General features: G+C 33.2%; 2 protein-coding genes across 8 annotated transcripts in view; both read right to left on the reverse strand.

The window, feature by feature from the left end:
* Nucleotides 1-2,482, reverse strand: part of LOC111627687 — a 10,152-nt gene extending 7,670 nt beyond the window's left edge. Inside the window, exons 1-2 of one of the 2 annotated variants that reach the window (XM_023371303.1) lie at nt 1,375-2,482; nt 677-1,301 (exon numbers count right to left, since the gene is read on the reverse strand). In XM_023371303.1, the coding sequence (XP_023227071.1) occupies nt 1,059-1,301; nt 1,375-1,995 (864 nt within the window). In that variant the 5' untranslated portion in view covers nt 1,996-2,482 and the 3' untranslated portion in view covers nt 677-1,058. Of the gene's footprint in view, nt 1-676; nt 1,302-1,374 lie in introns of those variants that run through there. The other variant, XM_023371302.1, reaches the window with a different exon arrangement.
* A 4,679-nt stretch (nt 2,483-7,161) lies between these two features.
* On the reverse strand, nt 7,162-13,483 carry LOC111627685. Of its 6 annotated transcripts, none has more exons than XM_023371298.1 (5): nt 13,379-13,483; nt 13,175-13,213; nt 10,386-10,834; nt 10,083-10,310; nt 7,585-8,202 (listed from the first exon to the last, which is right to left on the reverse strand). In XM_023371298.1, the coding sequence occupies exons 3-5, from the start codon at nt 10,761-10,763 to the stop codon at nt 8,170-8,172; spliced, it is 639 nt and encodes a 212-aa protein (XP_023227066.1). In that variant the 5' UTR covers nt 10,764-10,834; nt 13,175-13,213; nt 13,379-13,483; the 3' UTR covers nt 7,585-8,169. The 6 variants fall into 6 exon arrangements, with proteins under 6 accessions (XP_023227062.1, XP_023227066.1, XP_023227067.1 ...); XM_023371299.1 differs by having other exon boundaries at nt 10,386-10,493; nt 13,379-13,482; XM_023371294.1 differs by lacking the exons at nt 13,175-13,213; nt 13,379-13,483 and adding an exon at nt 7,162-7,468 and having other exon boundaries at nt 8,145-8,202; nt 10,386-11,235.
* Between the last annotated feature and the right edge of the window lie 65 nt (nt 13,484-13,548).

Consider the following 13,548-nt stretch of genomic DNA (forward strand, 5'->3'; position numbering starts at 1 on the left):
AATAATTTTTACGACATATTTTACCAAAATAAATAAGATGTACCTAATTTAGGGTGTAGTGGGCCACATCAAAATATTAAGTGTTGGACATCCCTACCTGTTCGAGTGTCTGGTTTACAGAATACTGGTTTTATCTATTCGGCAAGACTCTGTTGCTAACAGGAAAATATGATGCACAGGGGCAAATCATGACTAATTTGAGGTGGAGAGCATATATTTTAAATTAAATAAATTAAACATATGATTAAAAATTGCAGGCCGGCATTATTACGATGTCACAATAAATAATTGCTCGTTGTTTTATGCATTAATTCGGGCATTTACTTGTGTTAATTTAGCGTGTACTATGATATTTTTAGAATTAAAATGGGCATTTTTCGGGTTTGGAAATGCATTAATTTACTTTACCTTATTCCTTATGGAAAGAATTGCTTTAGAACTTGAATGCCCTCTAGGAACGAATTGAATTAGAGTTCTGAGTTACCACCGTATATGATATTTCATTATTGTTGTATATACTGTACAGTACAATTTTAATTTACATAAATTTTAATGCTCAATCAGTTATTATAATTGGATGAAAGCATATTTAATCTTCATTCTTATGCTCCCAGATATAACACGGTAATTATTAATACCTTAAAATATTTTATTATTTAACTATATAATGTACAGGTTTAGCAGTGGTAAAATATGAGGTAATTTTATTTCTATTACAATAAAAATAATGATAAAAAAATAGCTTCAGCTTGAGCATAATCTTATGTAGCAAGTTTATTTTAGATTGTTTCCGCTCTCTGGCATCGCAAGGACATTTTTCCATGTCCCTCATTGGTTCGGGCAGGCCCAAAACTGTGACTGCCAAATGATGAAAGACGAAGATTGAGGTACCCGAGACATATCACACATGAAAAATTCCTGGTTTTGCTTGCCAGGATTAAATTCTGGGTTCCCAGAGCGATAGAATGAAGCGGCCGTAGGATAAAGCTGATTATTTACATAAACATTATCAACAGGAAAAATTTGAGATCAGTAACGTACCTTCAATAAATCAGTCATCATAAAGGAGAGTCAATCTTCTGCCATACTGCTGCAACTACTGAAGTACCTTTCATTGTTTTGCTTTTAAAATTGTTTTGAATAAAAATGGGTCTTTGCACTTCCAATTTCCTATGTTCAGAGTTCCACACGAGTATTAAAGAATATTTTTCCGCTACTTTAGCTACCATCTTGTAAAATTCACCGTTGATATTATCTACATAGAATACATACGCATTTTTCTTCATCAAAGCAAATATTCTCTGCAATAAGAATGAGCAAAGATAAGCGCTTACTTAATGTAAGTAGGCCTACAGTTTCGATACAATGACTTACATGTAAATATTCCATATTACGCTTGCCATCACAGGGTACTGCCGATACAAACTTGACCATGTTGACGACGTCAGCCTCAGCGATGACTTGCTTCACATTTGATTCTAGAGGCTTACACAGATTAGCCTCTACCAGATCAAAGTCGAAAACCTGAAAACTATTGTAAGTACTTCCTACGCCACTTAAAAAGCTCTGACGCACGTGGCGTAGGGAGATTTCCCAACCATTACACAGATCAATCACAGTACATTTCAGTTTCTTCATGCACATCCGTACAAAGTACGATCTGGCTTTTAAAAGCCCAATTAAATCGAATCCCGGACCTCCGCCCAAACTGCAAATGTTCATGTTGAAGTTCTTGTACATCATCATATCGTTAAACTTGGATTCTTTCTCATTCTTGAACTTGAGCAACAGGTATTCTACCATGGCAGTGTGGTAATAACCAAAATAATATATATAGGCACATCTGTACGATGATCGATTGTAATCGATGCCAGGTAGGTATTTCTTGCAGGGTATTATTCTGTAAACATTTCGAATTTCACACAAAGCTTTCTCTATTTGAGCTTCACTCACGTTGAATTCCTCTCTCTCTTTGTTCAGCACCTCTTCGTACATTATGATAGCATCCACTGTCTATTAGCGTCTAAAGTATTTACAAAATCGAAACCGTATCCAATTTATTCTTAATTTCATCACGTGATTTATAAGTCACAATCCATTTGTATCCATTGTAAACAATGCTATCATTTGCGATTTCAGGATTATTGAATTCGATAAAAGAAATAAGCGGAATTTAAACCGTTTTCGGTTTCGTTTTGATAAAATTTAATCTGATACTTACGTTGATTCGGTTTTGAAACCTGTAACTCACGAAATTGTCTTCACGCAAGCTTATTTATTGAATGAATTAATTCATGGCTTAGCTTAACAGTGAGTTTGCATGTTTGATTTTTTTGTAATTGCCAAGTTTTCTTATGTTAAGTGACTGTTTAACACTTAACAAAAATGTTTAACGCATCGATAAAGATGTGAATACAATGCAATCCGGCCGTTAATGTCCAGACACGTCCAGTTATCCAACACCAGTCAATTCTCGGGCATTACCGGCACTGTTGCCAAGTCGTAGACATGCTTTTCACAGTTCAAACTTCACTAAATTTAGTGGAAGTCCATCAACTTGTAGTGTACTATATTTGCAAGCATAATTCGTGGTACACAGACAGGAGCTGTATGCACTCGTAAATCATATGCATCCGTTATAATGCAAATTAGTAATTCTTGTAGAATTCCCGTCGCTTTGAGAGATTCGGGATCGATTCCGGGAGAGCAACCTTAGGAATTTTTCGGGGTAGTCTGTCCCGGATGTGTGGAGGCCCAACTGCTTCCATTGTTGGTCTGGACGAATCCATTATGGGTATGATTAAAAAGACCGTTCTTAGGAAAGTGAGTGAAAATGAAAAATAAAGCAACTTCTGTCAACAATTTTTATGGTCACATGCTATTATATTTTTGTCAGTATTCAAAATTGCCAAGTGGAAATTAAGAATTTTGTTACTTAAAAACTAATATTCATTTTCTCTGAGTCTACGCATCTTAACTATGTCGTATGCAGCCACATCTCATAATGTTTTCTTTTCCTCTCATAGAAAATAGAAAGGTATTCAAACTCGGATCCACTAGAGAGCAATAAAGGAATTTGTAATTTTCATTTATTTGCAAGTGTTACTTTTTGTTTGGATGCCGCCAGGAAGGATACTGGCCCCCATTTAGGTGTTATAAACGCGAATAAAATCCAGAAAACTCCACTTGGCCAGCCCGTTAGCCTGAAGCGAACCCACGACCCATGTTCAATGGTTTTATCCACTCAGCCACTGATAGGTTCGTGTTACATTTGGGAGACAGAAAATAAAGGTTATACTCATAGGGTGAGTATTACGCTGAAAGCTTGAACAAACTATTTATTGTAAAGGCTGCTTCACAAATTGAAGTACGTTATTCTTTTGAACTTTACTTTGTATAAGTACTATTTGAAATATTCTAAATACTGTTTAAATATAAACATTAAATCTCTCATATAAAAAGTTAAACTTGAATTTTTACTGTACAGATTTCATTTTCGTTATAAATTTCGCATTTTGTTTTTAAATCTGATTCCATTTTAATTTATTTTAAGTGAACAATTTCAGTTTAATTTGCGAATGCCCGAATTAATTATTTGTTTTTACGTTTGAAGCTAGAGAGAAATTAGAAATAAAATTTTAATAATTCTTCAAGACGACAATAATTACTGAAGTCACTTTCAATGATTCTTCGGGTACTTCGTATTCAGAAAAATTGAAGTTCTTTTCTACATGTTGACATGTTTTACATAAAAAACCAGTGCTAAACCGTGGTTTTCTGCTTCTGTTGACACCATTTCGATAAACCCACCCGTACAGTTTTCACTGAAGGTAAAAGCTGTGAAAAACATGTGGATTATATTCTTTCCTCGCACATACACAAATCGAGTCAAAAATTATCTAAAAATATAGAAATGTTGAGTTATCAAATTATTTGGCCCACCAATGGACAAGCAGTTCCGTTCCCTGAACACTGGGAGTTTGGTCGTGGGTTCGCGCTGTCCGGGACGGGCTGGCCATGCCATGTGGAGATTTTCGGGTTTTCTCCACGTCTGTAACGGCTGAATATAGGCCAGTTACCCTTAAAAAGACCCCCCCGGAACGCATTCCCCTTAGGCAGATCGCCCAAGTGTTGCGGTTGCCGTAACTTAACAAAATAATCAAATTATTTAAATTTTTAAAATTTCATTCAAAATAAAATTTAAAATTTTCACATGAATTTTCACAATCATTTCACGTGAAAATTTAAAACATTTTACATTCGTTTCATGTGAGATTTTTTAAAATTTCAATTCATAGATAGTTTTTCAATTTTAAAAATCTAGCAACAAGCGGAGCAACGAGTTGCTTAACTTTCCCGGCAACATATAATAAAAAATGTTTTGTGAAGTGTGTTTTACACTCGGGAAGTACATGTATTGTCACATGTATTGTCAGTCGCTAGTTTGTTCACAATCGTGAACCAAGTGAATTTTTTATTGTACAATACGTAAGTACATACAAAATCCGGTTATCAGACACTACCGGTCCCGTTTACGTCGTATTACAGACACACTACTGCATTATTATTATTATTATACCAATAGAAGTATACTTGTTCGGCTTCATTCCCGTTGTCTCTAAAAAGGACGTTTTGGAGGAGGCGCTGAGAGTTTCAGCGGGTATCTTTGGAGAGAGAGAATGGTGTTGTTAGTTTTGGCGCTCTTTTTCTTCCCTCATTTCGCGTGTAATAATGCTGTTTGTAATAAATTTGGAAATGTATTACTTTTATCCCTCCTATCTTATATTAATAACAGGTTACGAAAATTGAGGCGAGTAATTGAGCTGCAATTTGAAAAAATTGTAAATCTATAAATTCCCACTGTCCTCACCCGTCTGTCTTTTCTTAACCTTCAGAACGGAGTTAGATAGATGAAAGAACAGACAAGATAAGAAAACGTTACGGACAGAAGGCCGCGATTCAGTATATACGAACTACTGATGCAAACCGAAAGTCATGTTATTTCGATTCAAAAATCTTCCCTCAAAAGGTGTTAGATTGATGACCGGCACGACTCTATTGTTAAAGAAAAAATGTGATATACGAGGGAAAGCCACTACTAATTTGAGGTGGAGAGCATATATTTTAAATTAAAGAAATTTAAAAAATATGATTAAAAATGGCATCCCGGCATTGTGACCATGTCACAATAAATAATTGCTCGTTCTACGAAGAATGCCATTGGCACTCGTCTTTGAAGCATCCACCTGACTCATCCACTTGAAGCATACCGACTACAACGTATATTGCTGATGGATGTTACCTTTGTGAAACTAGTAAGGATGCTCCAATGAACTATTGGCGACATAATAGAGCAAAATCCAGGACTCTTTTCAGAAATAGGTCGTAACACTACAGAAGAAAAACCCAATCATATTTCCAGTTACAGTAGAAAATGTAAATCGTCTATTGCATAGTGTAGCATCTTTACATCGAGTCGACAATTTGTTCGTGAAGAAGCGTAGTCGTTTGTCCATCTTTACTAAGCTCGAGGACCATCACAAATTCTTCTTTCTGGAGACCTTCTTCCACCAATACAGGATCAGAAGAGCAACGGTATCGTGCCCACATAATAAAACTCGAAGATATAGGCCTATATATATATTTTCAAGTTTTATTATGTGATATATATATATCAGAATGTTATAAAGAGCTGATAATATATATATATATATCAGCTCTATAACATTCTGTGTTAATTTCCAATCTTTGCATCATTCATTTCTATGGAATGTCATGCTCTTTACTAATACGATGAAACTCTGAAACTTCTAATTTATTTTTTCTGTTTCTTTCATGGTTTCTGAGATAGGGGTGTTAACTTCCAAATATTACCGTTAGGGTCTCATCTGGGCATGATCAGTTTACCGTCCCAATACCCCACTTCCATAGGTCTGTTCGTTCAAAAAAAAAAAAATAAATAAAAATAAACCGTTCACCCGATCAAAATATTTTCCTTTAAAACTGCACTTTCATTTGATACTGACAGACAGACCTTAACTGTATTCCTATTCAGCATTGTTGTATGTTAATTAACACAAATATATAGCATAATTAAATATATAAGCAATTTCATTGCTTGTTAATGGTTTCGTTAGTCTGAAACACATCTTTAATTAAATATGTTGAGGTTGTCACGTGGTACAAACGCGACTTCGTACCACGTGACAACCTCAACACATGTTACTTAAGTATGGTGTTTGTTTTCCTCATATTTAACACAATGTAGAATATTTACTGTGTATATCACATATCAAACATTCTATTCGTCCTGTAGTTGTCTAATATTATCTTCAGCTTATCGTATTCGTTATATTGAGTGTATAAAAGTGAATCTACCTGTTAGCCCACATTTGAACCTTTTTAACACAACAGATATGATAAACTGTACTGGATTTATAATTTATTTGGCATTTTTTCATCATTAATTTACACTAAATTCCGCGAGTTATCTCTGTGAAATCATCAATAAAGTTAGTTTTAAATAGCGTTTTCTTAAAAATCTTCTGTACTCTGCGGATAAACTGTATGATGGTTTGAATTCACAGACACTAGAATGAAGATTTTCTGTTTGAAACAACAGTTGATACGCAATTCATTATCGTTAGTTAAAGTTTCAAGCTTATATTTTCGAATAATAATTCAATAGGATGTTACACAACGATACGTCTCCTGCTCGTGGTGTAGTGTTGTATCGTACATCTTTTTTATGTGTAAGAGTATTAGCAAGGATGCATTTATCCTGTTGATTTTTACACCGAGAAATGAGAGAGATGACAGTTATTTTGCTCACTTTTTAGGAAGCTCGAGGGGAGATGACAGTTCTGTTGTTTACTTTTTCTCACGAGGGCAGCTGGCTGGTGATTTTTCCAGAAAGTGGAGGGAATGACCATGCCTATTATTGTTTATTTACACAAAATAAGCTTATTGTATTCATGAAAAAGATAATTGTATGGTATGGGAAGAGAAAGTATTGTCAATTGTTTCCAGAGAATTTTCTATTAGATAAAGGCATTAAGTAAACTAGAGATATGTACAGATAATTTAACTGAAATTTTGAAAACTTAAGTCAAAACAGGAATTCCAGCTTTTGTAAAGAAAAGAACCAGAAAGAAAGGCGTTTCTCTTGGAAACAACAACGTTTCAATTGATTACATTGAAGACGACACGAAAATCTAATCAAATTACACTGATTTTTTGACAAATTTACAATTATCAAACCGGAAAAAAAATTCTACCTTCTTGTAACGATCAGTCTATCCAGATACAGATCCATGTTGAAAATTTATACCCCTGACGTAATTGCCTCGTAAATTAAGTGTTATCCAGCACCAAACCCAGCTTTTCAGGCAGTTAACACTTCGAACAATGCACATTTTACGAGTCACGGAGAGTAATTAATGCCAGTGCTTCCATCTTTTCCGTGTTACTTGAATTATATATCGTAGATTAATTATATATATATATCTTTATATACACATTAACATTAACGTAACAGACATGGACAACATTATTTTATCCTTATAAATTTTGGAGTGACAGGTATATAAAACATTCATAATGTCAGGTAGTAAATAACCCTCTACTTGAGTGTGGATTTATAAAATGGAAGAGAAGGTGGGTGTTTGACGTGTTAGGTTTCATTTACAAGAGGAAAGTACCCCTTAATTAAAAACAAAACCGATTTATACCATGAAAATTTTCATGTCGAAGCTCATAAGTGAGCATGCAAAACTGATAAGTATGCAATAAATTTGCTGTTGTGGGGTGGAGAATGACGTTGTATTTTGTTGTTCTAGTTTTATGTCGATAAATCAAGTGTCTGTCTACTTTCTAACACGAAATATTCACATATAATTACAATATTTAGCTTTTATTTCTTCATAGTATAAGTGTTAAGTTTGCTAGTTTAAAGATAATTGGTGTTCAGCTTATACAGGTGTCCAAAAGTCAGTTTACCATGTTGAACTTTGAGCTTAGTGACAAAAATTATTGAGCTTGTACTACTTAAGGTCTGTAAGTATTTGATAAAGATAAAAAATTTCAAGGTTTTTTAACGGTGAACTAACATTTGGGACACCCTTCAAGGATATTTAAAAAGTTACTTTTACTCTTGCTTTAAATAATCCATTAATCTTCAACAGGTTTCGGGTGATGTACTTTCTAAATAAAGAAAAAAAAAATTAAATTTTACCTATAAATACAGTAAATTTTAAAAATTATTTAGATTTAATTTATTAAATCAATATAATTATAAATTAACAGTTAATTTTCACAATAGGGAGAGCGTTATATGTCACATCGCTTCCTACGCCTGGCCTTATGGCACACCCTTTTGTAACGAGTGGCGACGTTATATGGAGGTGATTTCATACGCCATTCATCGTCCATAATAGAAACACTTATAAGGCATGAATATTTGCGTTGGGTGCTTAATTACTCACGATGTTATTCTAATTCTTCTGGGTGTCATTATTCCTGGCTTTATTGTTATTTGAAGGCCCTCTTCGTGTGTTTTTGTGTATTTGACAAAGAATAGAACGATTGATAATTGGTATAATCACTATCAATTAATAATATCATAGATCATGCTTCCCTATAATCAAATTTTCTGTAATTTATTATAAATAATCGTGAGACCCGTGAATATACAAGTAGAGGTACTGTACAGTACAATGAACTCTCAAAGAACTGAGCTAAAGCAATAATAATAAATAAACACTGACCAATTATTAACTATATCGGGTGATCACTATATTAAGATTCCGCAGTACGTGTATAAATACATCTCATTACTGTACTGTACAGTACATACCGATGAGTGCTTAAGAATGTGTATGGGTGTATTCGAATTTATATATTTAACCGTACAGTCAAACCTCGATATAGCACCATCTCGTAAAGCAAGTATGAGATATATTATAAACGAGATTGTGAGGCTTTAAAAACTCAAATCTCAAACTTATGTTAACGTCTATTTGAATTACTTCGATCTAGCGCGATATTTTGATGAACGGTACATCGAGGTTTGAATGTAGATATAAGAAAGCGGTCCTAACAGAAGGACAGCAGGCCTGGCTTTGGATACAGAGGGTCCAAACATTTAAGAATTTTATGTTAAAAAAAATGGTGAAAAAAAGTGTTTTCTTTGTTTTATCGATTTTATTTATATTTTTACGACTTTCGGCGAGGGTGGAGCCATGTATAGTTTTGTACTTGGCCTCAGTCCATCTCACTTCTGGCACCCTCTGAGTGTAATCGAATGCGGATTATTTTATATTCGAATATATGTAAAAGCACGTGTCTGTGTTTTAATAATGATTAATTATTTATTATTTATTGTTCCCGTGTTATCTGCAGTCGTTGATTGTTCTGTTTAGGATTTACTTTTTTGATTTTAGTTATATGTATTTTTTTCAGTTTTGTTTTTTATTTTGTTTGGATGTCAGAAACAATTATGACCTTCACACAGAAGCGACAGAAGGGCTTATCTGGGAGCACGTGATATGATAGATCCCTTAGATACCACAGGGCACCATTAGATCATAGATGGCAGGGATTTCAGTGACCCAAAGGTTTTTGCCAGGAAACGCATATTTCTTAGGGGGAGCACAGTGTCCAGTGTTGTGTAATTAGAAAGAAGTAAAATAGAACAATAATATTAATATTTTATTAAATTCGGAGCCATGTTAATATTAAAACAATGAATAATAAATGTTAAGATTCATAAAAATTTATGTGTTTCTACATTGTAACCACAATTAAAACTTTCTAGAACAATAGTCACGCGTTACATATACCTCCCATATGGTTATATTATCAGACAACGGAAAATCTTGGGAACGTTGGCCCAAGCTAGTGGGAAAGTGTGGTTGGTATAGGCTATAGGGAAAAACTTGTTAAGGACTTGGCAACATAATCGCATTCCCGTGTACAAAGCGATGGTGCTGCCAATCGTAAAGGCTGCCATATAATCATGGTTGCGAAGGGTACATTAAACAATAAATGTGTTTATATGAGAATAATAAAAGTGTCAATCATGCCTTCTGCCACACAACTACGTCGATCGCCGTTTGCTTCAAAGCTTTCACCTTCAGAGTGTTGCTGCTAAATACACTTTTCTCCTCCTCAGGACTTCTGTAACTCTGGGATCTCCATATCATATTCAGTCCACAATTTTCAGCTTCCTCCACAACTTTATCATATAAATCACCTTGAAGATTATCCAAGTAAATTATAAATGCTTTTCTCTTCATAAAAGTAAATATTCTCTACGGAATAATAATAATAATAATTAAACATTACAGAGGAATAAATCTAATTAAATTAAAAATTAGGCGATTTACCTTTAAACATTTCATATTTTCGTACTTCTTGGAGGGGATTATGGACACAAATTTAACCATAGTTATGATGTGCGCCTCTCTTATAGCTTTCTTCACACCCGGTTCAACCTGCGGATCGCATAGGTTAGCTTCAAGAAGATTAAATTCGAAGACCTTCATTTTCTGATACACACTTCCTATGGTATTCAGGAAGCTCTGACGTACGTGTTCCAGTGATTCCCCCCAACCGCCGAACAGATCTACCACTATACAACGTATCTCTCTGGTGTAGACGGTACCACCATAAAAATATCTAGTGTACAGCAAAGCAACCAAATCACAACCGGGTCCTCCACCCAAACTGCAAACTTTCAGAGAAGATCTACAATACAGCATCATCTCTTGGTATTTATTATTATGTTGGTAACTGAATTTGGACAACTCGCTCACGAGGGACGAAGTGTGACAACCTGCAAAGTAATAGACGTAAGCGCATCTGAATCGTGGTTCATTGTAATTGATGGCAGGTAGACATCTTGTATTACGAATGTTCTTGTAAATATCCCTAATTTTTTGTATTGCTTCCTCTATATCTTCATTGTTTAGGGTATTCGCTATACGTTCACTTTCTAGTACTTTCTCGTATATAGTCGACATGTTACAATTTCTTTTTGAAGTTGTCTAATGTATTCTACAACAGAAACGATTTCGATTTTATATCTAAATTCCCCACGTGATTGCCTGATTCATTGTTTCTATACAGAGTAACCAATGACCTAATCGTGTTTTAATCTGAAATACTACTATTGGAAGATAAAAACTGTTATAATTTTAAAAAAATAACTGTAGATAAGGCACTAATTCTATTGAGCAATGTTAAAAAAATCCTAATTAATTAAACATGTTTTAATTAACTTAAAAAAATCTGTGATAAGGTAATTAAGAATTAAATTTTGACAATTATAATAATAATTGAATATTATTTAATAATAATATTTAAATATAATATAACAATAATTTAACATTATTGAACCTCACTTCTTCTAAATTCATTTTATATAAAAGAAATACGCAATTTTCTCGATAATTTTTATGTATAAACATACAAATACGGTAGAATTTATAAACTGAAGTGTATATATAGGCCCTATATTAACATTTAGCTATTTCTTTAGCATAAATAATTACAAATTAAGCATGAAAGTGGGTATATAATGTGATTATTCATTGTAGTTAGTGAGAATACCAATTAGAAGTGAAAAATATAAAGTTTTTAAATGGATTTTTATTTTATTTTTGGTACGTGTTATGAACGTTTTAAACAAATTTCGCATTAATTAAATAACTAACAAAAACAAAAATAATGATACGAAGTTTCAAATTTACTATCATTTTTTACTTACAGATGTTTTGCTACTATCAACATTTATTTTGCTCCCTCAACAGATAGACGTGCTTATCAAATTTATTATTAAGCATGACTTATCTATTCGGCTTATAGGTTTGAATATATAATAGCATATTTCTATCAATACTCTACATTTTTTTCTAATTTTATGAATTTTTCTGTACTTTCTGTATGAAAAATTGAAAGAAAAAGTTCACATAACGTAGGATTTTGTACATAATGAGCTCTCGTGTACAAAATTCTAGCTTTATGTACAGAACTTACATTGATACATAGTCAATCTATATCTATATATTTTCTGTATATAGACGTGTTACAAATAAAGCGAGTCATTCCCATAACTTGGAAATAACCGAAGTTGGGAAAATCGGACTAATTACAGATAAACTAAGTGCAATCAAGCTATATATGTCCAAAAGTTGGTGAGTGTATGTTTTGGGGATATCTGGATTATTGGGTTCTATGAGGGACTTATCGCCAAAAATGGTACCACCTAAGGTCCTAAGGTCAAAAATGGTGCCACCGGAAAATATGGGAAAAGATAACATAACCGTGTAAGTCAGGAAAGGCTAACAAGCAGACAAGCAAGCGTATAAACAGGCCCAACTGTTGTTAGTACATGTGTTTATTACTCTTTGCCCAAATTACCCTAAGTAGGGCTGTAATAAACCAAAATTTTGATATCGATATTGGTATGATGTAAGTTTTATGGACACAGCATTACTTTCCGAAATTATGTTAACATTGTTGTCTTCCATAACAGCCTATTACAGCCATGTGCATGTGTTGTGGTCAGCTTTAACAGCACGGCACAGTTGCACTTGTTTACAATGCTTGCCTCTCCACCTTTCATGGCTTACATATTTATGTTTACTTTACAATGGCACAAGTTATCGTAATTTACCCCAAAGTAAACATTGTTTAGATTTTCACATACTTTCCGATGGCATCGTTTTTGACTCCACGTAACTTTAGACTTTGGTAAGAAATTTAGGACCCATAGGACCTTTGCTCCACGTTTGGCCATAATCTGATCCTCCTATCTTTAGTCGTTCCCAAGTTATGGGATTCACTTTATTTGTAACATCCTTTATGCAGGCTATAGTGTACTCGCGATACAGGGAACTGAGCTAAATCATTCACCATATTGATAGTCTATTATATATCTATGTATTCTATATACTGTTTACGTATGTCTACAAATGTATAGTTTTGTATGTGTTCTCTTAGTAATGTAAGCTAAAACAGTCATTAATTTTTATAAGTATTTGTGATCAGATTAGTTGCTATTTAAAAGTCTTAATGCTTTTTGAGAAATATGAAAATGTTTATGCTATATTTTTAAATTTTAGATCTGTCAAATGTCATGTTCTTTGTTTATATAAAAATAAAATATGCTTACTTCAAGATCATTCATCACTTCTTTTCGATGTTCATTAATCTGTAATTTAAAAAAAAATTCATGAAATTATGGTTAGGCCTAACAGGAGTATAGTAAAACAAAAATTAATAAAAGAAAAATAACGTTTTTCGTTTAAATTTAATTAGAAATTAATTCAAAAAGAAATATATTTTAATTTAATAACAAAATTTTTAATAAAGTAACATTTTATATTCAAATTTTAATCAAATTTTTTCAAATCTCAAAAGTGGCCATTTTGATTTTCCATAGAAACTAAATAATTTATTAAAACTAATCTGTTGCTAAGGTAATGTGACGCCACATAAGATTTTTAAAATTTATTAATTATTACATTTATTTTAAATTGAAGTTTT

Source organism: Centruroides sculpturatus, unplaced genomic scaffold (genome assembly GCF_000671375.1).
Source record: "Centruroides sculpturatus isolate CEXI.00-Female unplaced genomic scaffold, Cexi_2.0 scaffold546, whole genome shotgun sequence".
Classification (NCBI taxonomy): domain Eukaryota; kingdom Metazoa; phylum Arthropoda; class Arachnida; order Scorpiones; family Buthidae; genus Centruroides; species Centruroides sculpturatus.

What these genes read in the sequence shown, in the direction of transcription:
- LOC111627685 (XM_023371294.1), bottom strand. Translation starts at nt 11,021, where the DNA reads ATGTCGACTATATACGAGAAAGTACTAGAAAGTGAACGTATAGCGAAT. An exon ending in AAAATATGAAATGTTTAAAG is followed by an intron (nt 10,311 to 10,385) that starts GTAAATCGCCTA and finishes ATTATTCCGTAG; the next exon opens with AGAATATTTACTTTTATGAA. An exon ending in ACGTAGTTGTGTGGCAGAAG is followed by an intron (nt 8,203 to 10,082) that starts GCATGATTGACA and finishes TTCTTTATTTAG; the next exon opens with AAAGTACATCACCCGAAACC.